Source organism: Hippoglossus hippoglossus, chromosome 1, assembly GCF_009819705.1.
Source record: "Hippoglossus hippoglossus isolate fHipHip1 chromosome 1, fHipHip1.pri, whole genome shotgun sequence".
Taxonomy (NCBI): Eukaryota; Metazoa; Chordata; class Actinopteri; order Pleuronectiformes; family Pleuronectidae; genus Hippoglossus; species Hippoglossus hippoglossus.
The window spans coordinates 26110045-26136168 of NC_047151.1; the positions used below are offsets into that span (position 1 = coordinate 26110045).

The window sequence follows — 26124 nt, forward strand, 5'->3', positions numbered from 1 at the left end:
AAATGATGCAACTTGCAGCTGATGCTTTGTGTGACGGCAGCGAGTGAACTCTCACCTGGTGGAAGGGAGAACAGGTGGAACAAGACGCTGGAGTCACGCACCTCAGATTTAATCATTTTATAAAATTGACTTAATCCAAACTTTTATAACGTTTAGCAAAAACCTCAAAGACGTTTTGGATTAAAACAGAATGTCTGTGTCTTGTTTTATTCATGAGCAGATGATTCTCGTCGTGACTGATCCACAGAGAACCGTCAAAAAATAAATATTTAGCCTCCCTCATTCTTTATCGCGTCCTTTAGGCTCCTGTTCCATCTTTATTATTTACTTGTGGTCTCATTGCTCTGTTTCTAGATGCAGCAGCTCTTATTAATTCACTGTGCACCCCCCCTCCCCACAAACAGCAGACACACACACAGTTAGAGAGCAGCAGGACAGCATGACGATGACAATTCAGCATCACCAGCGGGATATTTCCCCGTGGACGAGTTTCTGCAAACTACAACACAGCTACAAGGAGAATGAATATGACAGAAACTATCTTTAAGAAGTATTGATCTAATGTGTACTTCTGCTTTTTAGTTTGGTCCATGTCATTTTCTCAAATATTGCACAAGCTGGGTTTATGACCAAATCTGCAGCCAGCCACCAGGGGGCGATCATAACACTTAATGAGGTGTCATGTCCTCCATCTTTGTTTAAAATCCACTCTGCAGACACATGATGGGAACCAAAGGTTTTGTATTTTTAAAAACAGATTTTAACAAATTCCCTTCAGATGATATTTGCCTCACATCAAAGCAGGTGAATTAAACCCGTTAACTTCCTTTCTTTCTTTGTTTAATGAAGACAAAGTTTATTATTATCGTACAAGAACAAAGGGTGCACACCGATAATAATAAAATGTGATGAAATGATATGTTGTATTTTGAATTTGCTGAACTGATCCTTTATGTGCAACCAGCTCTGCTCCCAGTAAAACTACAGGCACCATCATGGACTGAACTTCAACGCTCTTAACTGAGCAATATTCACTGAGCAATACTCATCTGTCGGTGCAATATCAATGGTTTATATTACTTTAATTCCGTTCATATTTGTAATATTTTGTATATTCCTAACCCTTAAGTATTGCATTTGACTTATTATTACTTATTGATGCCTATTTTGACTCTTGCTGCTGTAACACTGCACTTTTCCTCTTTGTGGGACAAATAACGGATTATCTTCTCTTATCTTCTCTTATCTTCTCTTATCTTCTCTTATTTTATCTTATCTTAACCCAACTATCATTGTCATCTAACATTTCTTATATCTACATTGTACCATCCCAGCCTCGGGGGTCATGTGCTCTCTCTGCTTCCTCTGCTCTTATTCTGGAGCTCTCTCTCTTCCTGCTGCACGTTTCCTCTGAGCCTGTTCTGCAGCTTTGCAGGTTTCAGTCCGCATCCTGAAACCTGCGCTAACAGACGCGTGTCTCCGCGCGCACAGCTCGAGCTCCACAGTTTGGGAGCAGTCACAGCTGCAGGTCTCATGATGCCTCTGCGGCAGCAGCTCCGAGACGAGAGGTGAGTGCGATGCACTGGATTCTCTGGTTCACCTGTGAACGAGCACTTTTACTTTTGTTTCTTCTGCACTCTTTTATTAAAACTTTAGGGAATCTGCTTCCAATCAAAGGTTTGATGGTTGTTTTTGCTGCTTCTCATTTAGAAATGTAGTCTGTCCAACAAATGCACAGATAAACACAATTTATAGCCTACATTTATTTATTAAATAATAATAATAACTTTATTTGTAGAGCACTGGGTGCCAAAAAGTCAAAAAGTGCTTTAAAACAAACAATATGAAATCCACAGACAATCAGACTTAATAAGAATTAATAATAATAAAGCTACAAATAATAAAAGTAAAGATATATATATATATATATTTTATCTTAAGAAGTTGGATAAAACAGGCTCTGCTCGTCTAATCTCTTCTCAGAAAAGACTCCATCTCCTCTGGTTTTCAGTCTTTAGACTTCAGAATGGATCTCAGGCTGCGTCCTGGCTGTGAGATAAAAGGTCTGAAACATAGGGAGGCGCCCGTCTGGCTTTAAAAGTAAATAAAAGAGTTTTTAAAATCAATCCTGGAACAAACAAACAGTGCAAGGACACTTCTGAGTAAGACCAATATAAAGGGAGAGACAGTGGTCGAGGATGTGAATGAGTTCTCGGGAGATAAAAGATTTAACCTTGTTTCCTAAATGATAAAAAACACTATAGCTCAACTTTCTTAATGTTGGGGTTCGAAGCTCCGGTTTCACCCAGATTTCTTGCTGAGGACCTAGTAAATGGTGCAAGTTAAAATAAGATAATCCCATAATAATCCTTTATTTATCCCCATGGGAGAAATGTGTGTATTACAGCAGCTCCTGTAGAATAAACACTTATAACTAAATAAAACTATATCAGGACAGTTAGACACAAAACAGAGCCAGTGGTGTGAATTAGGGATGCACCGATATGGAAATTCTTGGCTGATACCGATATTTAAAACAACAATCTAGCCGATAGCCGATGAACCGCACAAAGGTTTAACAGGGGGGTGGATGGGAGGCGCCTGGCTTTCCTTGGCTTCAGCGCCCGGTGTAAACCCGGCGTCAGTGTACCATAATCTGGATGCCAGATTGGCAGGCTGCAGAAAACATACCAATGAACATCGGCCAATGTTATCGGTGAAAGTCAAGTTTATTACCGATACGCCGATGGCAGTAAACGAGGCGAATATCGGCCGCTACCGATATACGGCCGATACATCGGTGCACCACTAGTGTGAATCCATCTCAAAGTGGTGATAGAAGAAGTTTGATTTCCAGGAGCTTTGCACTGATGAAGTTAGAGATTTTAACTGATTAAAGTTTGTATTTTATTTACCAGTGTAAAATAAATAAAACCATTGTATGTTTGTGTTCCTCAGTGACTTCGACCAGCTGCCGGATGACGTCCCCATCAGCGCCACCATCGCTGATATCGAGGAGAAAAAAGGCTTCATCGACTACTTTGTGCGTCTGGAATCAACCACAAACTTCTACCGGAGTGTCGGGGACGAGTGTAATTCTCATTTTCGTCCCCTTTGTCGTCTTCCAGAGATTTGTGATTGAGGTGAAGACGAAAGGAGCAAGCAAGTATCTGATCTACAGGAGATACCGAGAGTTTTTCAACCTGCACCAGGTGCTGGAGGCCAGATACTCGCCTGAAGTCCCAGACAAACCTGGACCCAACACCATCATCCTGCCGTCTCTTCCAGGTGAGTGTGTGTCCAGCTGATGACTGCACACACACACACACACACACACACACACACACACACACACACACACACACACACACACACACACACACACACACTCACACACAGTCACAATATTCAACCCGGTGTCTGGTTTCACATTGTTCAAATACTGTACATGTTTGTTTCTTGAACAGACGGTTCAAAGAGGAGTTCTTCATCATGATGAGTGATTCTGGATTCTGTCCTTTCAGATCTGACAGGAAATCTCTCACCTGAACTTTGTGTGAACACAGTCTCCGATTTCAAATGTTTTTATTCTCCTGGCAACATGACATGTGCCCGAGGCTTCAGAGTTTTAAACAAATAATTAGATAAAGATAAATATTTGCTCTAAAAGTCTGGACATAAGTGAAAATCTGCGACTCTGATTGGAATCTACCATGAGCAGGGTGTTTTAGTGTTTTAGACATTGTTAAATAAAGATGGACGCCTCCCCGAAAGTGAAGCCAAAGTGCCTCAATCGCCTCCTGGTGGCTGGCTGCAGTATAGCTAATAAACGTTTCTCTGCGGGACCTCGATACCGAAGCTCCGTCCCCCGGTGGCCTCCGGTGCAAGATGGTTGCGCCTGTTGGGATATTTTTGCTTCATAATTGCAGAGTAGGTGGCAGTGGAGATGAGTCATCCATCTTTATTTACAGTCTATGGCTGTAAAATGTCAGATGTGCCTGTGTTTGGATTCTGAGGTTATATTGTAACATATCACCGAGGTGATGGGATGGCATCATGCTCTGTTTCGACCAATCAGGAACACGCCAGCACACTTCCTGTTCTTATTTAATGAAGCAACACTCGTCCACCGACTCACACACTTGCACAACGTTGAGCCATTTCCTGTCTGAACTCTGTGGTCGTTCTGATTCTGATGAAAGTGACTCAACTGGTTCACATGTCCAGTAAATTCCAATTAAGCTGCTTTTTTATATATTAATAATAATAATGATAATAGTTCCATTGCATTGATCATTTAGATCCTTGATTGAAAACATTGTTATTGAGTTTAGAGACTGTAGTTGTGAGTGAGCGACTCCTCTGTCGTGTCACAGTGATCTCGTGGAGGCTCAGCTGCTGATTGACTGCAGAGTGAAAACTGTTCTTTGCTGCAGCGTTTCTGCCGAATCAGTATCAGTATGCAAACTCACTCCGCTCCGCTTCGTGCACACGGAGAGGAACCGACTGGGTGTGTGGTGACAGCTGTTCTCCCGCGTGGCAGAAGAACTGAAACCCCTCTGAACGTGCTTTACGTAAAAGTAAATCCACTGTGTTGGACATAGAGTTTATCATAAATCCTCCTCCCTCCTCTTTTGTGTCTCGGAGTTTTCACAGGATTTAGATGTGATGGATGTGCTTGATAATCCCAAAACACTGTAGTTGTAGTTGAAATAAGTTTAATCATTTAATTACTGTCGCAGCTCTTCACAGATCCGATTACAATTTCACCCAATTTCATTCCAGACCCGCTCCTCCACGAATCCTGCTCTGTTCAAGCCACAGGGGAAACGTGACGGCTTGTTTCAGGCACATGTTTCTGCATCGTAATGTGAAGCTTGAGATCTAAAGGCTGAGATATCATCTATCTGAAGGTGCAACGAAATATTAATCAAATTTAATTATAATAAGTTTGATGAGTTAGTGTTCACATCTCAACAAATGTGCAAACGTCCCTCTGTTAACCTCAGTGAACATTTATATCCCTTTTTATCTATGTTGTCAAAACCTTTTTAGCAAAAAAACGTCTTCCCCTCCTGCTCACGGCCATAACCTTTGACTTATGATTCCACTCTGGGTCGACTCTTTCTCCGATGACGTGTCGAGCTGCAGGATCTCTACAGATTGAACCATAAGGCAATTTATAGTCAGCGGTGCCTTTTTTTACTAAAGAGAAAACCATGATTTGTAGAAAATCCAGAACAATAAACTGTTTCAAAAGCTGAAATACGTTTTACTGGGAACAGCGATGCAGCGTAAAAGTTGCAAGATGACAAGGAGTTGAGTTGCATGAAGAGAAAAAAGTGAATCAGAAAGTGACAGAATGAAGAAATACAAGCATCGGTGCACGTCTGGACTTTTAACGGGCGAAGGTCCAGGGAATAAAAGTCATTGGCCCGTGCAAGGGAGCTGTTGTTAAAGAAGATTAAGAGGTGGGAGGACGCGTCTCCAGCCACAAGCAAACAGGAACTTTAAATTAGAACCAGTCACTGAGTGCGACAACCAGTCAGAGGCTGAAGGGTCCCATTTAAAACTCAGGCTGCAAACATCAGACCAGAATCCAGCCGTTAATTCCCTTCAGATGATAAATCCAGTCATTGTGCGACAGTTTATCTGTGAAGAGGATTCTTACATTGTTTCAGTTTTAGTTTGAGCCCCTTGAGTTTTTTTAATTCATTGCTTCCTTCTTAAGTCTGGATTTCCATTAGAATTAGGATCAAGTCACTTCAGATGTACGAGATTTTCACTTGACGATATTCAGGTGTCGGCCGTGTTTGTGCTCGTCCGCTCAGCGGCTCTGGTTTTATTCTGCAGCTCCTTGTTTCCCCATGAGTCCGTCTGTCGAGGAGCCGCCGTCAGTTTTGATTATCAGAGCCTGGAAACCAACCTCTGCACCAATAAAGGGCCTGGAGGCTTTGAATGGGAGGCTCGGACCATTGATTTGGGAGGGATGAGGACAGTGTGTGTGTGTGTGTGTGTTAGCATCTGTAAACCTGCTGGTTCCCTGAAGCCTGAATATCTATGTTATTTAGTCTCTTTGTCCGTTTGTTGGTTGGTTTGTGCGCTTGTGAGCAAGATCTCACAAAGAAGTAATAAACCGATTTCCTTGAAACTCGGGGGAAGGATGGGACACGGGCCAAGAAGGAACTCTTTTAGTTTGGGCTCAGATCCCAACAAGGGGGACGATCCAGGAATTTCTTTTATCACTTACTTTAACGACATGCGAGATAGGACGTTATTCATCAACCGCACGTCGGGACCCAGAAGACAACACAGCCGATCTTGTGTGTCCTCGAGTTTCACAGCAGCCTCATCGCTCTTATCTTCACGCTGCACCTGTGGTGAACTGAGGATCCGATAAAACAAGGCTCCTGCTGTTCCCTGACCTCTTCTCCCTGCTCCCGTCCCGTCCTGCACGTCTCTTCCTCCATCTCAGGTTTATTTGCTCTGCGTCAGGGTAAAGGTTTCGAATGAGTCACATTCTTGGCAGGTGCTTCAACCGGCGCTCAGCGGAGGGTTCGACGTGTAGAGTGCGAGTTGCAGAATTTGCAAAAATGCATTTGAAGTGAAGGTCAAGATGAAATGTAAAATGCCTATTAGAGAATGCGGCTGTTTGTCCGCATCAATATATGAAATAACCTTTATTTAAGGGTAATATAACAGAATACCAATATATATTTACGGAAAATCCTCCAATTTATGTTTCTCCAATATCACGTATTTCATATATTAATCTCACCTTCCACCTTTTCTGAATTTTAGGCCTTAAAAAGTCGTAAATGCATTAAATATGTTTAATTCTTAATCAAGTTGACGTTCATTCAACACTTATTCTGTTATATTTGTTGACATTTTGCAGAGTGCATAGTTTTTAATGTTTCTGTGTATTGTAGTTCTTTTTGAAGGATACAGATATTGGCATGGTTTCATAAAAATGACAGATTCCTTCTGTCTCCGTAAGTAGTTTGATAGATAACATGGTGTTTTCAGGGGTTTTCTCTACTGAGCTACTTCCCCTTATCTTTAATTATGGGGACGTGTAAGTAATTCTGACTCTGATATCCCTTATATAAGTTGTACTTGACATAAATCTTAAATTTCATTCATTACTTCTTAAAAAGTCTGAAATTCAACTTATTGAAACCTGCAGAAACTCTGTTATTTGCACCACTGTTACATGTGTAGTGTATAAAATAGTTTATTTTATTACAGAGATGTATCTTACTCTTAAGTCACATGTTATATATGCAGACACGTGTCTTTTATTGTGAAATTAACAGGAACGTCCTCATTGGATTTAATTCTGTGTCCCTCATCGTCTCTCGCTATATTGGGAAAGTTCTATTTTGCTACAAACTCTGATTTAGCATCTGCCGCTGAGGAGTTTGCTGGATAATATTAGATCTGATGGGTTTAATTGCGCTGACAGATCTTATCAGGATGAAAAGGGAAAAAGACAGACGTGTCGGGTGGGAGCAGAAAAAATAAATGATGGAAAAGTATATTTTTTGATTAATGAGAAACACCTAATAGAGAGAATATCTTTCTTTCATTTTTTGCTTTATCTATTTCGCAGTCTTTTTATTTTTTTTATTCATGAGTCACCTGAATATTGTCTGGACCAGATCCATCACACGTCCTACAGTAGGAAACAGAAATAGAAACAGCTGTGTGATAGATCCAAGGTCAAAGGGACATTTATCCATCGAGGCCCGGGGGGAGATGAAGAGAAGTGAGTGAATGATTCATCAGGAGAGCGAGTGAATGGGTGGATTTCTGTCTCCGAGTGGTTGAGTGAGTTATCGTGCTGAAGAGTGAGTGAGATGAGAGGAACTGAGGGGAGGAGAGCGAGAGCTGCATATTGTTGGGGGGGGGGGGGTCATTAAGACTGTGCTAAATCTGATTTAACAGCGGCGCTGGATGGACTCGGATGATTTGTGGGACGGGGCTGATTTACAGCGTTTGGACTTTTGTGCTTCTTAATTTCCGACTGGACTTGGTGCGACACGTTTCAGGAAAAGATGTTTTGAAAAGGCGTTTTTCAAAAAATGCCAATTACTCCAGATGGTGCTGTGATAGATTGTAACACCAGGGAACTAACACCAGGGAACTAACACCAGGCCCACATGCATAAATGTGTAGATGCCAGATTAGTTTGTATAAAATACAAGTTCTTTAGGACTCATCAGCCAAAGTATGATAGTATCCAAACTATAGTTTTAAATAGAGACACATCCTCCTCTTCCTCCCCCTTATACAGAAATAAGGCTGAAATAACCTGGATTCAAACGCTGCCATCTTGTGCATTTTGCAGCCGATAACATCTGGAGTCGGTCTCATCCGTCAATCGTGACGTTTCACCCCCATAAAAAACCAAACCTACTGGAGAAGTAAGCACTTGAACAAACACCAGTGGGATAAGAACTATACGTAACATGACAGAAACCATCTTTGAGTTTTAGTTTGGTCCATGTCCCATCCACTAACATGCAGGAAGTGGGATGGATGACCTACACTGCAGCCGGCCACCAGGGGGCGATCGAGGCCTCACTACTGTCATCCATCTTGTTACAGTTGAAAGACGGAATCTGTGTGTTTTGCTGGATTTTCACTTTACAAACTAAAAACCAAACTGAAAAGGACGTGAACTCTGGAAAATGACAAAAAGCTGAATAAATAAAAAATAGTAACATTGAACAAACAACAATCTTTGAAACAAGGTTTTGGGTTTGAAGGTGACCTGTGGAGTTTGAAAGTTTTCAGTGTCGCTCTGTGGATTCTTCCTCCTCCTCATGAGACATTTGCAAAACTTTTAAAATGCTTAAAATTCTTCACCTTCTCATTAGCAGATGTGTTGATTACTGTCTTTGTCGACACATTGATGAGCTTGAACTGTCAATCAACTAAAGGAATTCACTTCATGTGACATTGATGTACTGTATGTGCAGCCATGTGTTAACCCCCCCGGACATCTGTTCATGTCAGTTGTGTGATCTCAGCCGTGATTGTGACTCGTGTGTGTGTGTGACCCTGTGTGGTTTTTATTCTTTCTGAACATGTTTCTCCTCAGGAAAAGTCTTCATGGGCGTCAAGCAGGACATCGCAGAGAGCAGAATCCCTGAGCTCAACACGTACATGAAGGTATTTACCTCCCTGTGAGTGTTAATGTTGCGCAGGGGAAGGAGGAGTCGGCCTCCTCTGCAGCGTGCGGCGCGGTAGCCTACAACTCGGTGGGCTGAACGATGCCGTAGGTGGATAAGCACTGACTCGGATATTTCAGCCGTGGTTTTGCAGATGGAGCTCAACGCGTAGGCGCAGCTGCTCCCTTCTCTTTGCTCTGCCCTGTGCCCACATCACGTCTGACTGACTGTAGTTGTGCGACTTTTGACATGTTGCAGCGTTGCTCCATCGCTAAAAACACCATCAGGTTCTCTCTCTCTCTCTCTCTCTCTCTCTCTCTCTCTCTCTCTCTCTCTCTCTCTCTCTCTCTCTCTCTCCCACTCACTCACTTCTTCTCCCCGCAACCTACGTGGTTTCTACTTTGCCACGCTCCCTCGCCTTCTCTCGCCTTGCACTTGTAATCACTCTCGCTTCGTCTCTTTCTCTCCCTCTCTTCTCATCAACTCCTTCCACGCTCTTTCTCCATCTCTTACTTCATCTCCACCTTTCTCACACTTCTTCCCTTCATCCAATCGTCCTTTTCATCCCCCCCCCCCTCCTCTTGTCCCAGGGGCTGCTGGGTCTGCCGACATGGTTCCTGCTGGAAGAGGCTCTCCGGATGTTTTTCTACCAGACGGAACTGGACAGCAAACATCAACCTCTGGCCCTGAGGCGTCTGCGTCCACAGACCCGCAAAGTGTAAGCCCCGCCCCCCCACAGCCCACCCTGCTGACAAGATAAAACAGAGTCGTGATGCTGAACTCCCTTCGAACCAATCATCAAAGAGCTCCTGATCTGTTTAGAGGTTAAAACCACCAGTTCCATCCTCGTGAATCTTTATTCAAACTATTGTGCGTCCATGTGAGACCCCTGGTTCTTTTAATCTTTATATATAACAAAGAGTCGCCGCCTCGACTGTCTCCTCCTCACTAGTCGCATCCTAAAAGAATTTAAGTCGCGAGGAAGCAATAGAGGAATGATGCATAAATTTAGAACTGAGAAAAACCCCATTGAGCCTTATTGTCCTTGTTCTATTCTCTACTTCCTCTTTTGTAACGACCGTTCCTGCTTCTGATTGGCTCATCTCCCTGTGGTCAGGTTACAGGCGATGTGGTGAAGGGGGATTCTCTCAACAGGATGTGATGCAAAGCCAGACTCCGGTTACTTCCTCTGCTCTTACACCTGACCTGCCTTTATTTAGACGGACAACATGAGGAACTGCGATGTTTCCTCTTTTTCTGTGTTGCGACATGTTTGAGAGTTTTATTTTCATTTGTCGCACTTGTTACAAAGCGACCCAAGTTGTAGATTGAATTTCTGTTCATACACCTCATTACCTCGTGGGAGCGACGCGATTATTGAGTTTGAATTATTGAATCACTGCACTTTTTAATATCAGAGTCGCCAGGAGACGGTTGTGATGGATGGCGATGGCGTGCATACAAAACACACAACTGTAGTACGACACATCCGTCTGTGATGAGTTTGAGGCAAAATAAAACACTGTGATCAGTTTGTCTTTCACACGTGAAGAACACAGCAGGAGATTGTTCGGTTAAGAACATTTTAATTTACTAAAATCTGTTCTCTTACATTTAAAATGCTTTTATTTGTATCTATATTCTCTGTAAAGCACTTTTGAGCTGCATTTACAGATCAAGTTCATTATTATTATAGTAATTATTATTTAAGAGATAATGCATTCTGTTATTAATTATACCTGCAGACGACGTTCACGTGTCTGACTCGTCTCTTCCCTGTTTTTTTCTTTTAGAAAAACAGTCAAACCAAAGATGGACCTCTTCTCCTCCCCGAGGGCAGAGGTATCTATGTGTGGTTAATCGTTCTTTCTTGTTGTTGTTGCTTTGGTAACGGTCTCCATGGCCACCCACAGAGCAACAACTCCTCAGTCTAACAACCACGCAGAATGCACCACATCACCCCGAGAAATACCGTATGATCCTGTCAACACACACACACACACACACACACACACACACACACACACACACACACACACACACACGCACACACACACACACACACACACACACACACGCACACACACGCACACATCCAAATCACTGCATTTAAAAGTGCCAAACTTCTTCTCCTCCCTCTTGCCTGTGACTCCGTTGACCTCATCAATAGTTCGGGCCTCGCTTCACTTCCTCTTTTAATTCCTGCATCCTTCTCTCCTTTCTTATTAGCCTCCCCCTCCCTCTCCCCCCCTCGCTTTACCTTCTCTCCCCCTTCATCCCCCTTTTTGTTTCAAACAACCCTTAAGCTTCACCTTCTTTCCTTTTCCCTCTCCCCTCCCTCTGTCTCTTTTCAAGGTTGTGACCATCTCTCATCCATCTCTCCTCCTCCTCCTCCTCCTCCTCCTCCTCCTCCTCCTCCTCCTGCTCCTCTTCTTCACATCCTCTCATTTTTATTCCGTTCACACTCTGCACTCGAACACCATTATATAGGGGGTAAAAGAACAGTTTATATCCTGCAGGCGTTGCAGAAAGTTGTGCGTCAGTGTGTAGCTGCTGTGTTTCAGGAGCTCAGTGAGGTCAAGGGGTTGAAGTTTTAATGACCTGAAAGTTAAAGTTAAAGAAGCCTGTTATTCTAAGTACGATGGTTTGTACTCTTGTTGACGCAATGCATCCCATAACCCTCCTTTTATACTAATTGTTAAACCCCAGAGCTCCAACCTTCAGTGAGTAGCAGCCAAAGAAGCCCCCCCCCTCTTAAGGCCTGCAACTCACAGGGGTCCTCACAAAGATAGAAGAACCAGAGCATGCACACGCTCTCCACAAACGCCTATTTTTAAATGGAATCAATACAGTTACACTTGTAGTGACTGTGTGTAATAATGTGTGTGTGGGAGTAATGATGTTGATGCTACTGTTTCATTTGATTTGCAGTTCGATGTGTTTAGTGTTTACGTTTTATTTGCATGTTTCTTTGTGGCACAGTTCATTTTAATTTTGGTCTCACACACTCACACATGGGGCTGATGCTTCCTGAAAGATTTATAAGCTCCATGTGTCAATCATCCCAGTTCCAAACGGATAGGTAGAGTTTCTGCACACTAATGATACCGTATTCAAATATGTGCTTGTGTCGTATCTTTAACACAAGTAAAATAAATCTGCCAGTGCAGCAGTATGTGTATGCAGAGTACTTCAACCTCTACCCAATGCAAAACAATCTTCTATGAGTCAATGGTGGAAATTAGTAAAATAATTGGTTATGTAATTGACAGGAAATTAATTCACAATTATTTTGTTAACTGAAAGTAAGATGGTTCAGTATCTTGATAAACTGGAGATTTTTGCAGTTCAAGTGTTTGCGTGTGATGCACCTTTGTAAGTGGTTATGTTTACAGCCAGAACAAGCTGTACTATGAGTTGTTATCTGCAGGTGGTGTGTGTGTGTGTGTGTGTGTGTGTGTGTCTGTGTGTGTGTGTGTGTGTGTGTGTGTGTGTGTGTGTGTGTGTGTGTGTGTGTGTGTGTTTCTGCAGCTCCTGTGTGCTTTAGCCCCTTTACAAAACTTGTCCTAACCTTGCACTCTCAGCTGCACACAAACACACTGAATCCCTCACTGCACACTTCACTGGTCTTTTTTTTTTTTTTTTTGCCAAACTAGTAGCAGCAACTCCATCTCACTCCGTCCTCCCCCTCTGCCTCCCCTCCCTCCCACACAGATGTAAAACATCGCTGCGCTCTACTCTACCAGACCTAGCAGCCTACTCAACATTTATTTTAGCTCCCTCTCTCCTCCTTAGAGGGAAAAATGAGCGCTCCTCTGTGCGTTTGTGTGTGTGTGTGTGTGTGTGTGTGTGTGTGTGTGTGTGTGTGTGTGTGTGTGTGACCCGCTGTGCAGGGAAGTGGCTGTACAACTCCGTCCAAACGCTGATCAATGGCCGGCCTGAGCCTGATGGATCGGAGGAGGAGGGCGCCGGCATTTGTCACAGACGAGCTGGTGCAAACGTTGGTGTTTACACTATGCAACACTTCATTCCACTCCACTTAGTATCAGCTCAGGCTCAACCCCGCAGCCTGCGATGAGTAATTGTTGACTTTGGCGCTATCGGTTTCCAACAAGGTCAATGGGAAGGCAGCTCTTGGTTAACAGAAGCTTTTAATGATGCCCACGTCCGAGGGGTAGCTTGTCTGATTTGTAAAGTGGGGCAAGAAAGACAAAGAAGCAGGAACAAACCGGAGATGTTCAGATACCGGTGTTCAGAATGAATTCAATCTATGGCGGTAACGTGGGCTGAATGTGCACATGCACGGATAACACTCTCATGCATATCAGATTCCAAGTGACAGGTAGCCAGACTGAAGAGAGAAAGAACTGCATCGGATGCCACAGCTGCAGCTGAAATATGAGGTCTGACTGTCTGCAGGGACAGTAACAACGTTATGGACCACAGCACGAGCATGTGGTGGCTGAGCCAGGCCAAACAACAACCGGGTTAAATAACGTTAAAAGTCCCGGTATCGCGTTGGGAAGGGACAATGAGGTGAAAGGATTGAGTGAAAAAATGCACAAAACCCCATCAAATTAGAAATAAAAAATTAGAGGGGTGGTAGTCGACTGAGGCTCAGCTCCTTCTCTTTTGCAGTGAGAGCCATGAAAGCAGAAATTAGATCCTATTTTAGATAAAGACTTTCCAAGATAAAGAAAAGAAGATTAAATGAAGGTAGAGTACACCTCGTACTTCTCAATGGGAAGAGATACCACCTCAGAATCCAAATGTCCACTTGTAAGGTGTAAAGAAGTGAAATTATGCAGTAGAAGGTTCATTGTTGCAGCCATTGAGGTGAAATAACCACAGATTCAGGAAAGTTAATACGGGAGGTGAGTAGAATATATGAGATCAGCAGAGTCATGGCACTGATTATTAACAGTTTATGTCTGTGGCTAAGTTTACGATTAGAACATTGAATTTAAAAATGTAAAGATATCGTGTACTTACATTAATCAAAAATGTTTCCAACAATGTTCAAACCCAGAGAAATGTCGCCTTTTAATTGCGTCATATCCACTTTACCTTTGGCTTTATTACGAACGACGTATGACGAAGGAAAACCACAATTAGCCAGTTAGCCAATCGGCTGTTTTCACCTTCCACTGTTTGTATTGGTCACTTCTAATGGATCATGATTAATCATTATCGTTTGCTGCATAAAACATCAAGCTAGATATATCGTTATTGTTTTGATTGAGAGCCCCCTAGTGGCCGAAGTTATATTGTTATATTGCTATAACTTCAAATCGGAGCAAACGATGTACGACGAAGAAAACACGGGAAAATTAAGTGACCCAAGAAGCTTATGGGACAAGAAGTGTTGAAGACAGAAATCCCCACGATCCCATGCTGCTTCACGATGTCATACGTATTTTGTTATGATTACGATTGTGAGACACCTATTGGCCGAAGTTACATATCGTACGTTTAAATCAATGAAGCTGATTCGTCAGAAGGTTCCATGAGTCTACGAGATTCACTCTGTAGAACTTTAACGTAACAGCGGAGTCACAGTGAAAAACACAAATAAAAATCACCCAACTCTGCACTTGTACGATGTTTTGTAGCTTATTTTTCTCAGTGTCGCAGCTCATCCCATGGTTCAGTGCTTCCAGCAGCAGCAGCAGCAGGCAGGTGTTTCCAGCTGAACCCATTAAACCCACTGCTACGCCACCTGTCAATCACCGAGCAGGAGACGGACACATTTAGCAGTAAAGAAAAGTGGAGCAACATGACAGCCAGTTATTTTCAGAATGAGAGTTAATTTAGGACTTTGTCAGGCGGTCAGAATCTGTAACAAATGCAAAGTACAGTAAGTAATGGTGAGCCACATATACTCGTACTGTAAGAAGTAGGGGAACGTTTTAATTAGAATCTTTTTCTTGCTAAAGCCCAAATCCATCCCATTGTCGTGTAGCGTGACAGCTGAGAAGCAGGAGTGACCCACACGGAGGTTCACAACCTCTGCAGCTTGTGCTCATTCTCAGATCCATGTGTGTATTGTGATCCTTCTCTCCGGGCTTTCGAGGAACTGGGCCAGCTACTTAAAATATGACACTTTTATCGAACGTCAGGGAGGGAGAGGGAGAGAGAGAGAGAGAGAGAGAGAGAGAGAGAGAGAGAGAGAGAAAGCCCTCAAATCTCATCTCCTCCTCCCTGTTGCCAGAGTAATGAGCTGCAGGTTTAACAAGCTCATTAAGGCGGGGTCGGCCCAAGTCTAATTGTACCAGATGATTGCTCCTGTGGCTGCGTGAACCCAAGGGTTGGACGGCTACATTTAGAGAGCTGCTCCTCATCAGGCACCCAGGGCTCATCAACGCCGAGTAGCTGCACTGGATTAACTGCAGCCAATAGGAAGAGGAGAAGCAATCTGTGGCTGCATTGCATTCTGGTCTATTCGTACTGCTGCGTGTAGAAAATAGTGAATCGTAGAATCGAGCCCCTTGGTTCATAGGGTCGTGGTGATGTTGCTGTGTATCTGGTATCTTGAGTTAGGGCTTTCAGACATGAACTGAAGTCTGGATACTTTCCTGAACTTCTCCGGAGAGGCTCTATGTGGGAACGTAAATGTCCGAGTATGTTGTTCTGGACATTTTCCTGCCAGATCCCAAGTTAAATGTCCAGATCGTTGACTATCGTTGATCGTTGACTTGAAAGTGGAAGAAAACAAAGATCTCCGGATGAACAAGAGGAGCCATACACGTAAAAGAACGCAGACAAAGACGTGGAAGGATGATGGGATACAAGATCTTTTGGGAAAATGTCCGATCAGGACTTCATGTGTGAAAACAGCTTAACACACAAAATGGCTCATCCTGGTTTAAAAGGGCTTTTGTCTGTTTATCACCTTTTCACTTTTTCGTGAGCAGAGGCTGAAAGAAATTGGATTTAATGAAGTGATTGCTTTTTATGCAGCTTGTTAAATAACAAATTCAGTATTTATTTAGTCAACTGTCTACAGAACAGACTTGTTCATCATATCAACTGGTTTTATTAACAGACTGAACTGTTAAAAAAAACAGAGCAAATTGAAAAATAGAAACAGATGCTACAGAGACAAATGTAAAAAGACAAGGACGGGGATAAGGAGGTAGAATGATGATGGTGAGGAGATGGAGCGAGAGAGGCAGCGATGGAGGGAGGTTTAGAGAAAGGAGGGATTGCTTTGTCACATCATATTTGGTGTTTTTGTTGGAGATAGTATCTTATCGCCCCGGTAACACATTTTCACATCATCTATAAATTACAGCCAGCGGCGTGTCAGCGTGATTATAAAACATCTTCTGGAATGATGCATTAAAAATAACAGCCATGAATTCAAACCCTGTGTGTGTGTGTGTGTGTGTGTGTGTGTGTGTGTGTGTGTGTGTGTGTGTGTGTGTGTGCGTGTGCGCGTGTGTGTGTGTGTGCGTGTGTGTGTGCGTGTGTCGTCGGGGTCAGGGTAATCTCAGTGGATTGTTAATCCAGCCGACTCCCTCACTCCCCAGCTTCATTAATCTGCCACTTGCCTCTGTCTCATTTTCTTCTTCACACTCACACACACACGCACACACACACCCACACACACACACACACACACACACACACACACACACACACACGCACACACACACCCACACACACACACTCACACACACACGCACACACACACACACACACACACACACACACACACACACACACACACCCACACCCACACCCACACACACTTGTTCATGCAGTCCTTCATTCACCTACAGACACGTCCTTGCTTGAACATGTTTTTTAAATGTGTAATTTTCTTAATTTACAACATTTTCACGTGCAATTCTGTGCAGCTTGGTTGAAGTCAAGTTGGCTGTTGGGCCTTTGTGGAGGTGTGTGCACACAAAAGTCAACCTCATGGTGGCGCTACAGGAAAAATCAGGGGGTCACCAGCAATATAATCAATATTTTAAATTGAGTAATGCAGTTGTTTAATTATTCTTACAGAGGAAAGCAGAGGTTCCTTTTCACTCCCTCACTCGCACTCTGTCCTGTGAGGATAACTGTATCCCACAGACTCTCTCTGCACCTCTGCTCAACTTTTACTTTCCTTTTCTCCTCCTCCTCCTCCCCCTCATCTTCACCTCCCTCCCACTGCTTTAACCGCTCCTCGTTCTTTTTTCTTTTTTTGGGCTCCCGTTTCGTCTCCAAAGCTCCAACGCGCTTCCAATTTTACCGTCTCTCGTGAGTGCTCCCACTTTCTGTTTCTGTCTTTCTCCTGCAAACATGTTTTTGTGCCACTTCAGGCGACTTTATCATCGATGTGTCTCTGCAGGAGAACACGATTTGGTTTAAACGATAACGACCCTATTGACATAAATGCTAATTTAACTCTGGATTTATTCCAGACGCACTAATGATAACCAGGACTGTTGAGCATCTCACACACACACACACACACACACACACACACACACACACACACACACACACACACACACACACACACACACACACACACACACACACACCCACACACACATTTGCTTTGGAGGAGGGCATCTCCTCTTCATCACTTTAGAAAATGGCTCATACTTTTGCACCTAATCTCTCTCTCTCTCTCTCTCTCTCTCTCTCTCTCTCTCTCTCTCTCTCTCTCTCTCTCTCTCTCTCTCTCTCTCTCTCTCCCTGCCTCACACACACACTCTTAGATGTACACACACCCAGTACCACATACATCGTACTGCCAGTTGTACACATACAGAAACTAAAGACGCAATTCATATATGCAAATGTTTCTCCATTTAAATCATCAATCAATCAACCAATGAGAAACTTTCACAGGTTTCAGCTTCACACACACGTGAGGAAACATTTTGTTTTTCTCACTGTCACGTGAATAAAATTGGATTTTTGACAGTTGGTCGGGGGAAAAACACGAAGAACTGGACCTCGGACTTTGTCACGTGTCACTTTTTCAGAAGTTTCAAAAATCTCAAATCAATCCTCAGATAATGAAAGTAATCAATAGTTGCAGCTCCACCTCATACACATGAATCATCACACACCTGGATGCAACAATAATATAAAATACTGTCATATATGAAGACACAGATCCCTTCTTTCCCAATTTCTTACTTTCTTACACTCTCTTCTTCTCTCACACACACACACACAGACACACACACAGACCAAACATCTCTCCTTTTTGCATCAGTCATCATTTCTTTTGAAAAGTCCGTTCTTCACTTACTGTTCATCACGTTATTCTCCACCAGTAAAAAAGTGTGTAAAGTCTTACCTGTCCGCTCTCACCGTCTCTTCTCTCTCTGGGTTGAGTGTGTCCGTCTCTCTGTTCTCGTCTCTCTCTCCTCTCACTGACTTTTATGCGTGTGTGTGTGTGTGTGTGTGTGTGTGTGTGTGTCTTCCAGGCGATGTTTGACTTCCGCGGCAACGACAAGGCAGAGTTGAACCTGAAGAGGGGAGAGGTGATCTTCCTGCTGCGACGAGTCAACGCCGACTGGCTGGAGGTAAGAACGGAGAGAGAGGGAGCCAGAGTGGGAGAGGGAGGGAGGGAGGAGAGAAAGAGTGGGAGAGTGGAGCGCGGTGAAAGATGGATGGAGAGGGAGAGGGAGGGATGGGAGAGATAGTGAAGAGGTGGCGGGGGAGAGGAGGCACGAGAGTAAAAATGGAAAGAGAGGGAGGAATCTTGTTCAGGATGGTGGAGGGAAGGAAAGAGATGAAAGAGTGGAGGAGGAAAGAGGAAAGTGAGGGAGGAAAAGACAAGGAATGGAGAAAATGTTGGGGATGAAGAGAGGGGGAAAAAGGGGAGATGGAGAAAGACGAGAGGATGAGATGGAAGGAACAAAATGAAAAGAAAACTTCGATTCTGCATTTGTGTGGCTGCGATCTTATCATCTTCCTCATCTGCAAGAAGCTGCAGCTCATCCTCACACAGATCTAAATGTATCACAGCATGTGAACATACAACTGGAAGATGTTTGCAGATAAAAACGTTGTGCAGTGGTTAGCATGGTCCCCTCATCGGGCTCTTGGTTCGAGTCCTGGTTCGGCCCCTTCTGTGTGGAGTTATATTCTCCTGTGGGTTTTCTCTCCAGCTTCCTCCCCCAGTCCAAAGACCTGCAGGTTGGGTTAATTGGAGACTCTAATTGGACGGTAGAGGTGAATGTGAGTGTGAATAGTTCTTTGTTTGTGTAAAGACCCTTTTCCATTGGGTCAAAAAAAAAAAAACATCTGGCTTTTGTCTGCAATGACAATAAAACACAATCAGCATTTACTCTGAGTCCAAATAACTCCAGCTCCCATTGGCGCTGATGGAAACATGACACAGAGGGGAACTTCTTCTTCTTCTTCTACTTCTTCTACTTCTTCTTCTTTATTTTGGCAGTCAGCCGCTGCGTTTCCGGGCATTGGCGTATAAATGGGTTATCCGGAACAATGCACAACAGCGTTACCCTTTCTTTGTATCGTGCAAGATGCAAAATGTGACGAGACGAGACAAGACAGCGACGTGAGAGAACTCAGTTTCTGTTGTATTTGGGACATCGAACATGACTTACTGGGGAGGAAGAAGCAGGAACAGAGCAAACTCCTTCTTTTGGGAATAAAGTCGATCGCATATTTTTTGGGCGTGTTTACCAGCGTTTACCCGTTAATTTTGTCGTAAAAGAGTTTTGGATGATATCTGTTCCTTTATTTGTACTTGTGGGGTCATAAGAGAAGGAGTTTTTTAGTTTGAAGTAGAAGTCCTCGACTGGACTGAACAGAGACTTGACCTCAACTCAATTTGGTGTCTGAGAGATGAGCTATAACATGTGATCCAACTTCAACCCCAGCGATGCTCCCGTGGTTAATTTCCTGCAGCACCGTCTCTTGCATATTACATTTTAATGACACTTTGAAAGACAGATTAAAATTTGTTTCATCTCCACATAGCAACAGACCAGAACAGTCACTGGTGTGGCGGAGGTGCCCTGCTCCACTTTCCTTTGCAGGAACAATTACTTAATGAACAAAATGACCTGGTTCCACACTGCAAGTGTCACGTGGAAGTCGCTGCCGTCCAAAAATGGGATGTGGGACATTTTTAATTAGCTGCCCAACATGAAAATTCGATGCAGGGACACATTTGTCGTAGAAAACCTGCTTTGTCACATCGTACGTAAAGAAGAAGGTCAGGAAACGTGTTTAATGAAAATGTGTGAGGTGTTGAGATGGAGTGATGAGAAGCCGGGAGTGGGTGAGTGGGAGACAGAGAGAGAGAGAGAGAGAGAGAGAGAGAGAGAGAGAGAGAGACGAGGTGGAAGCTGTGGTGGGAGCGAGGGAGCGAGGGAGCGAGTGGAGGAGGAGGATGCACTTATCCTGCCCCTGGCTTTTCTCGATACAGATCCTAGAAATCATCACGGAGAAGAATGATAATCTGTTTATTCTTATGCAACGCTGCAAACACTCGTTGGTCATTTTTGGCAACTTTGCCTCCACCCTTGTGAGTTTTTTTCTGTATTTTAGGGTGGGCGAGGTTAATGCAACACTTACAACTCGTGAAAAGTTGACTGAGTGCATTTGATTTAGTCAGTAGACGAAGAGGCTGTGGGTGGAGAGCGTGACAAACCCAACAGGCAGACTGGTGCATCAAGGTAAATGTTTCAAACTCACCAAAGTACAGAGATCTCATCAGTTTCAGGATATTTCGGGAGAGAAAATGAGAAAAACTCTCTGAGCAGGAGAAGCTGCAAAGTTTCCGACGAGAAGCCGACTTCATCTGCATCTGGTGTCACATTATTCCAAAACCACATCACCAAGAAATCACCAAAATGTTTCCACCTTCTAGAAATTAGATTAACTGGGCAGTGGAGAGGAAAGAAGTGACATTTATTAAATATTATTAATTTAATAGGTATCATTAATATCATCTTTTGACTTGACTGGGTAGGTATTATATTAGTCTGTATATTCCTATGGTTCACTTGGCTTTTATTTTGAAAATACATTTTGGTTAGAGTACAGCTCCTTTAACTTAAACTTAAAGATGTTCATTCCCCTAATCTTTAAAGTAGTCTTAAAAATTGAAATAAAGAAAACTCTAAGGTACTCTCCTATTAAACAGATAAAGTACCTTTATTTTCATGGCATGGTCATAGTAAACGGTGGATTAACTGTATTTTTAATGCATTTATTCCGTCTTATCGACCCTCAAAGCGCTTCAAATCCATATTAAACCCAAACTCTGACTCGATTTGGCAGAATGCCTTTGTCAAGAAGCCAGAACTGACAACCAAGTCCCTTAATTGTTAAGTGCTCCAGGAAGCTCCTCTACAAATATCCTGGTTTATTATGACTCGTATAATAATCTTCACAAGTGATGCCTTTGAGTTGCAGCATGGGATCATTGAAATGCTTGAATAAGAAGCCCGGAGAGAATTCCACGTGTCAGGACCGATGGGACCGAACCTCATATTTCACACGTTCATCCTGATAAGGTGGATGCTTCCTTGCACAGTAAACTGCTGGAGATGTGCTTCATGAGATATTCTCTGCACGTGTCTGTGCAGACTAAATAGACACCTGGAGGGTATTAAACGCTGTGAGGTTGTGTTGAGTGTTTGGAACAGCAGCAGCACATCGTGAATAATAGGTTCATTAGTCGGGAAAACGATTCTCTAGACGAAGCTCCATCCTCATATTTCTCTCCTTCAAATCATCAACTCATCTCGTCGTCAGTGTTTTATCAGTCCGACCGTTCACTCTCTCCTCTTCTCTTTTCTTCAGGGCACGGTGAACAATCAGACGGGCATTTTCCCAAAATCCTTCGTGAAGATCATAAAGCCCCTCCCAGAGAGCGAATCAGAAGGTGAAGGTGGAGCTCACACCTACAGCTACCTGCGCTGCTTCCTGCTCACCCCCTCTGGAGTCGCCACCAGGTCTGCTCAGGAGGAAGTGTGTGTGTGTGTGTGTGTGTGTCTGTGTGTGTGTGTGTGTGTGCGTGTGTGTGCGTGTGCGTGTCAGGAAGGTTACGTTTTCACCCCTGTCAGTCGGTTTCTTTATTTGTCAGCAGGATTTAGCAAAAATACTGCTGAGCTGGTTTCCACTAAACTTGGTTTAAGGGTGAGACAAGAAGAAAAAAAACAAATTTGCAAAAGAAAGTTTTGTATTGTTGAAATTTAATATGTCTGACATCACACTGAGTTGGTCTTTAGTCTTAGATTCGGGGAATATTGCTTAGATCGGCAAATTTCCAGCCACCTGACTCGAACTCAGAACTCATTGTGTTGAATATTAAGTTGAGCCTCAATCAGTCCAACAACAGATTCTGTTTGAGTAAAGACTTTAGTTTCATCCGAATGCTAAAAGGTTTAGAACGTAACCTGCAGAAATCTGTAATAGTTTTTTTACTCTGAGCACAAAGCAGTTGTACTCACAGATAAATACATGTCATGAAAAAAGATAAATACTTGCCTGGGAAAAGTTTGCCTCGAGCTACATTCATCCCAGCAGCTGAAAATGTAATATTATGGCTAAAAGACTAAATCAATACTAACTTATGAACCTGAGCCTAAAATGAACGTCCTGAGAAAACACCTCACATGGTCATGTTCTCAGTTCAGCTCTTGGGAACGGGTCAATGGAATCGTTTTGTGTAACTTCCAATCTCTTGCTACATTTCTGGTGATTACACCTGTAGGGTTGAATATTTCATGCACCTTTGAAATAACCCTCAGTGTTTAAAACTGATCCTTTAAGATTGTGTGTTTGTGTTTGTGCAGAGACGTGTGTGTCCAGGAGGACCTCACCATCCAGCCGTCATACAAGGAGCTACTGTCCCGCATGAGGTACGTCCCCCTCACAGCACAGATTTCACTTCCTTTCACTTATTTTCTTCAACACGTACGAAGCAATGACAAATACTGCATTTCATTGTCTCTTCATTACATCTATACTCACGTGGGGAAACAGCGATGAGGAGAAACAACGTGTTAATAATTCCTCTGGACGCTTGTTTAGTTGTTTCGGGGGAAATGATGGGATGCAGCCTCACACATGCGAGTGAATCCCCACACCTTCTAAATGATGTGCTAATGGAATCCAACACGGACGTATTTGATGAAAGGTTGCAGTGAAGTCAGCGGAGGACGTGGCCATTACACTACAAAAAGTTACTAATTGCTGAGAGGTGACCTTTGACCTCTGCTTTGCAAAGCGTTGTGAAGTGTTCGACCTGTTTTACTGAAGCCATTTCAAGTTGGACTTTAAAAGATGCTGAAGATAAAAATTGAGCTTTTTGTTCTCACAGCCAGGAGAGAGAGAGATGCTCCGATGAACTCAGGCGACCTTAGTGTATTTCACTGCCTGAGTATTTTTTGAGTGTGAAGTTGCAGTAAAATTCCAGATAGAACACGGATGAGTAGACGTCCATTAAGTCTCCAGTCTGCCCCCGGGGGCTGTTGTGCACCGCAAAACCTGCAAATTACCGTTTGCCAATCATCACCTCTCATCAAATTGGTTCCTGTGGGACCTCCGACTCCCCTCACCTCCCTCCCCACCGCGCCGCCATCACCGGATGCACATGGTCATTACGCCGCCATATCTGCTCCTCTCCGTCTTTCTCTCTTTGGCTCTGCCTCTCCCTCGATCTCTCATTATCTGGTAATTTAGATAGGTGAGCGCTGTGATGATTAGTCCTCCCCATTCATAATCAGTTCATTTCCACCGCTTATCTGTTCATTATTGTTTTTCTGCGTTCGGGCTCGTTGTGCCCTGGAGAAGGATGGATGAGACCCTGGTCCTGAGTTTTAAAATGGCTTGGTACTGATAAAGGGAAGGGGAGGATGATGAGAATCGGGGGGGTTGTGCTGCGTGAAACAAGAAAGAGGAAGAGGAGAAGAATCGGTGAGGAAAGGGTGAAGCAACTACAGATGCTGCTGACCTGTACTGTAGAATAAAACTAGTTAATTGATATCGATCATCTTTTGATAATTACTTATTTTCTATCCTGTCATCGTCACCACACTGCTGCTCTTATGGTATTTGATCATATATAGTCACCACATCGTTCACAGTTCATCGTGCAGTACTTTGTGGAGATTTCACTACGACGAGAACGTGACTTTTATGTGATAAGTCAGATCTCTGCGTCCTTCCCGTGTCCTTTCATTGCTCGGGGCAGGGAGGGTTTAAATATTCCTGCGCTTGTCCTTCATCAGATTTAATACTTCATCATGTTGTGCCTCCAGGAAGCAAAGAGAGAACAACCCTCATAAAACTCTCCATTTCTTTCTTCTTCTGTGGGGGGGGGGGGGGGTCACGTACGACTTCCTGGACACAAGCGTTACAGTCACGTTAGAGAAGGTGGTGCTGGACTTTTTACTTTCACATTTACTGTGATCCGACATAAAACTGTAATAAAAAGACGAGGAGGCCGAGTGGCAGCAGTAACTTCACTGGAACTGTGGTGCATCACTTCATTTTAATGTCGATGTCAAACATTAACTGTATTTAAAGATGGACGACATGACAGCTCCCAGAAAGTGAAGCCAAAGGGTCTCAGTGGCCCTCTGTCTGCTGTATAGGTCATAACCACCTCCTCCATGTTAGTGGATGGGACATGGACCAAACCAGAAAGTTTCTGATAATTTGGGTTTTAATTCATTATTTGATGATATAAAAGCATTATGAAACATCGTGATTGACAGCTGAGACTGACTCACAATAAGTTGAGCGCTACTGCGGCTCCTCCCCCGATCGCTACTGCGTGGACTCTGTCTCTGAGAAAAGCTTTAGTCTTGGTTTGATTGGTCAGGTTTAAATCTCAGCTGTGATGTCATACTTTTAAACAGGTCAAAGTAAAAAGTGAAACATATCTGAGGTTTAAACTTTCTGAAGTGTGACTTTTCTTCTCTGCGTCTCCCTCAGAAACGTCTTCAAGGAGGACGACATCGCCGTGAACTACCGAGACCCCGAGGGCGACCTCATCCGCATCCTGGACGACGAGGACGTCCAGCTGATGATCAAGGAGAGCTGCGTTCAGCAGGTCAATGACAAGAGACCTGTCAATCAGTTTCCATGGGAACTGCATGTGACCATGACCTCTGACCTCTCTGTTTACAACACCGAGGCCTGAGAGAGAAGAACTGAGGTTCATTCCATGGAGGTAGAGAAACTGTTTGACACTTACTGAGAGTTAACGTCCTTTACATTTCACATTTCTACTAATTTAATGACATCTTCACATTTTACAAGCTTAAGATTTGTTCTTACTCTGGAGAAGCTGAGCAGCACCGAGCTTGTTGTAGATTTAAAACCAACCCGGGAGTCTCGGCTCAGCCTGGAGAAAATATCTCCGAGTACAGAAAATTGAATATGTAAAAAAATTATATTACTTCAAACAGGTCAGAGGTTTTCTGACTCAGCTTGAAGCTACTTTTATACTGAAACTTTTCTCTTGTTAATAAAAAGCTGTTCACATTCAGTGTATGTTGATTCTGTGTATTCAAGTTTATTCTAAGTTTATAATATAGAATTTTTGCCAAATCCAAATCGCACCAAATTCAACACTGCACTTCCTCTGTCCCTCAACAACACACGATGAGCGTGAAGCCGATAAGATGAACGGTTCTGCACTTATTAGAGATGGTGGCAAGTTCCGCCAAATATTATTAAGTTTTAATGTTGTAGAGAAACTCAACAATTTCCACAATGGACAAATACTTGGCGACGGTGGAGAGAAAATCTGAAGAAACCTCGAACAGAACCGGACTCTGTGTGGGCGTCCATACCTCCACCTGTTGGGGTGGGAGAAGAGAAGTGAGAGGTGGATGGAAAGATGAGAAAGAGGAGAAGAAAGAGGGAGAGAGTTAAATATTCATATTTGCTGGTTGCTCGCTCTTAAATGTGAAGATCTGCAGGATTTGTACATCCA

At 43.3% G+C, this 26124-nt stretch overlaps 2 protein-coding genes across 3 annotated transcripts in view; one reads left to right on the forward strand and one right to left on the reverse strand.

The window, feature by feature from the left end:
• Positions 1 to 18711, reverse strand: part of LOC117762108 (parvalbumin alpha-like) — a 28779-nt gene extending 10068 nt beyond the window's left edge. The window contains exon 1 of the mRNA XM_034586576.1: positions 18490 to 18711. The gene's annotated coding sequence lies outside the window, so the exon portion shown is untranslated. The remainder of the gene's footprint in view (positions 1 to 18489) is intronic.
• ncf4 (neutrophil cytosolic factor 4) lies at positions 1405 to 25682 on the forward strand. Of its 2 annotated transcripts, XM_034586564.1 has the most exons (11): positions 1405 to 1568; positions 2959 to 3043; positions 3129 to 3288; positions 9110 to 9180; positions 9770 to 9897; positions 10973 to 11021; positions 18620 to 18718; positions 21978 to 22129; positions 22973 to 23038; positions 25119 to 25331; positions 25364 to 25682. In XM_034586564.1, exons 1-10 carry the CDS (start codon positions 1534 to 1536, stop codon positions 25324 to 25326), a joined length of 1053 nt encoding a protein of 350 aa, XP_034442455.1. In that variant the 5' UTR covers positions 1405 to 1533; the 3' UTR covers positions 25327 to 25331; positions 25364 to 25682. The 2 variants fall into 2 exon arrangements, with proteins under 2 accessions (XP_034442455.1, XP_034442446.1); XM_034586555.1 differs by having other exon boundaries at positions 25119 to 25682.
• The last annotated feature ends 442 nt before the right edge of the window (positions 25683 to 26124 follow it).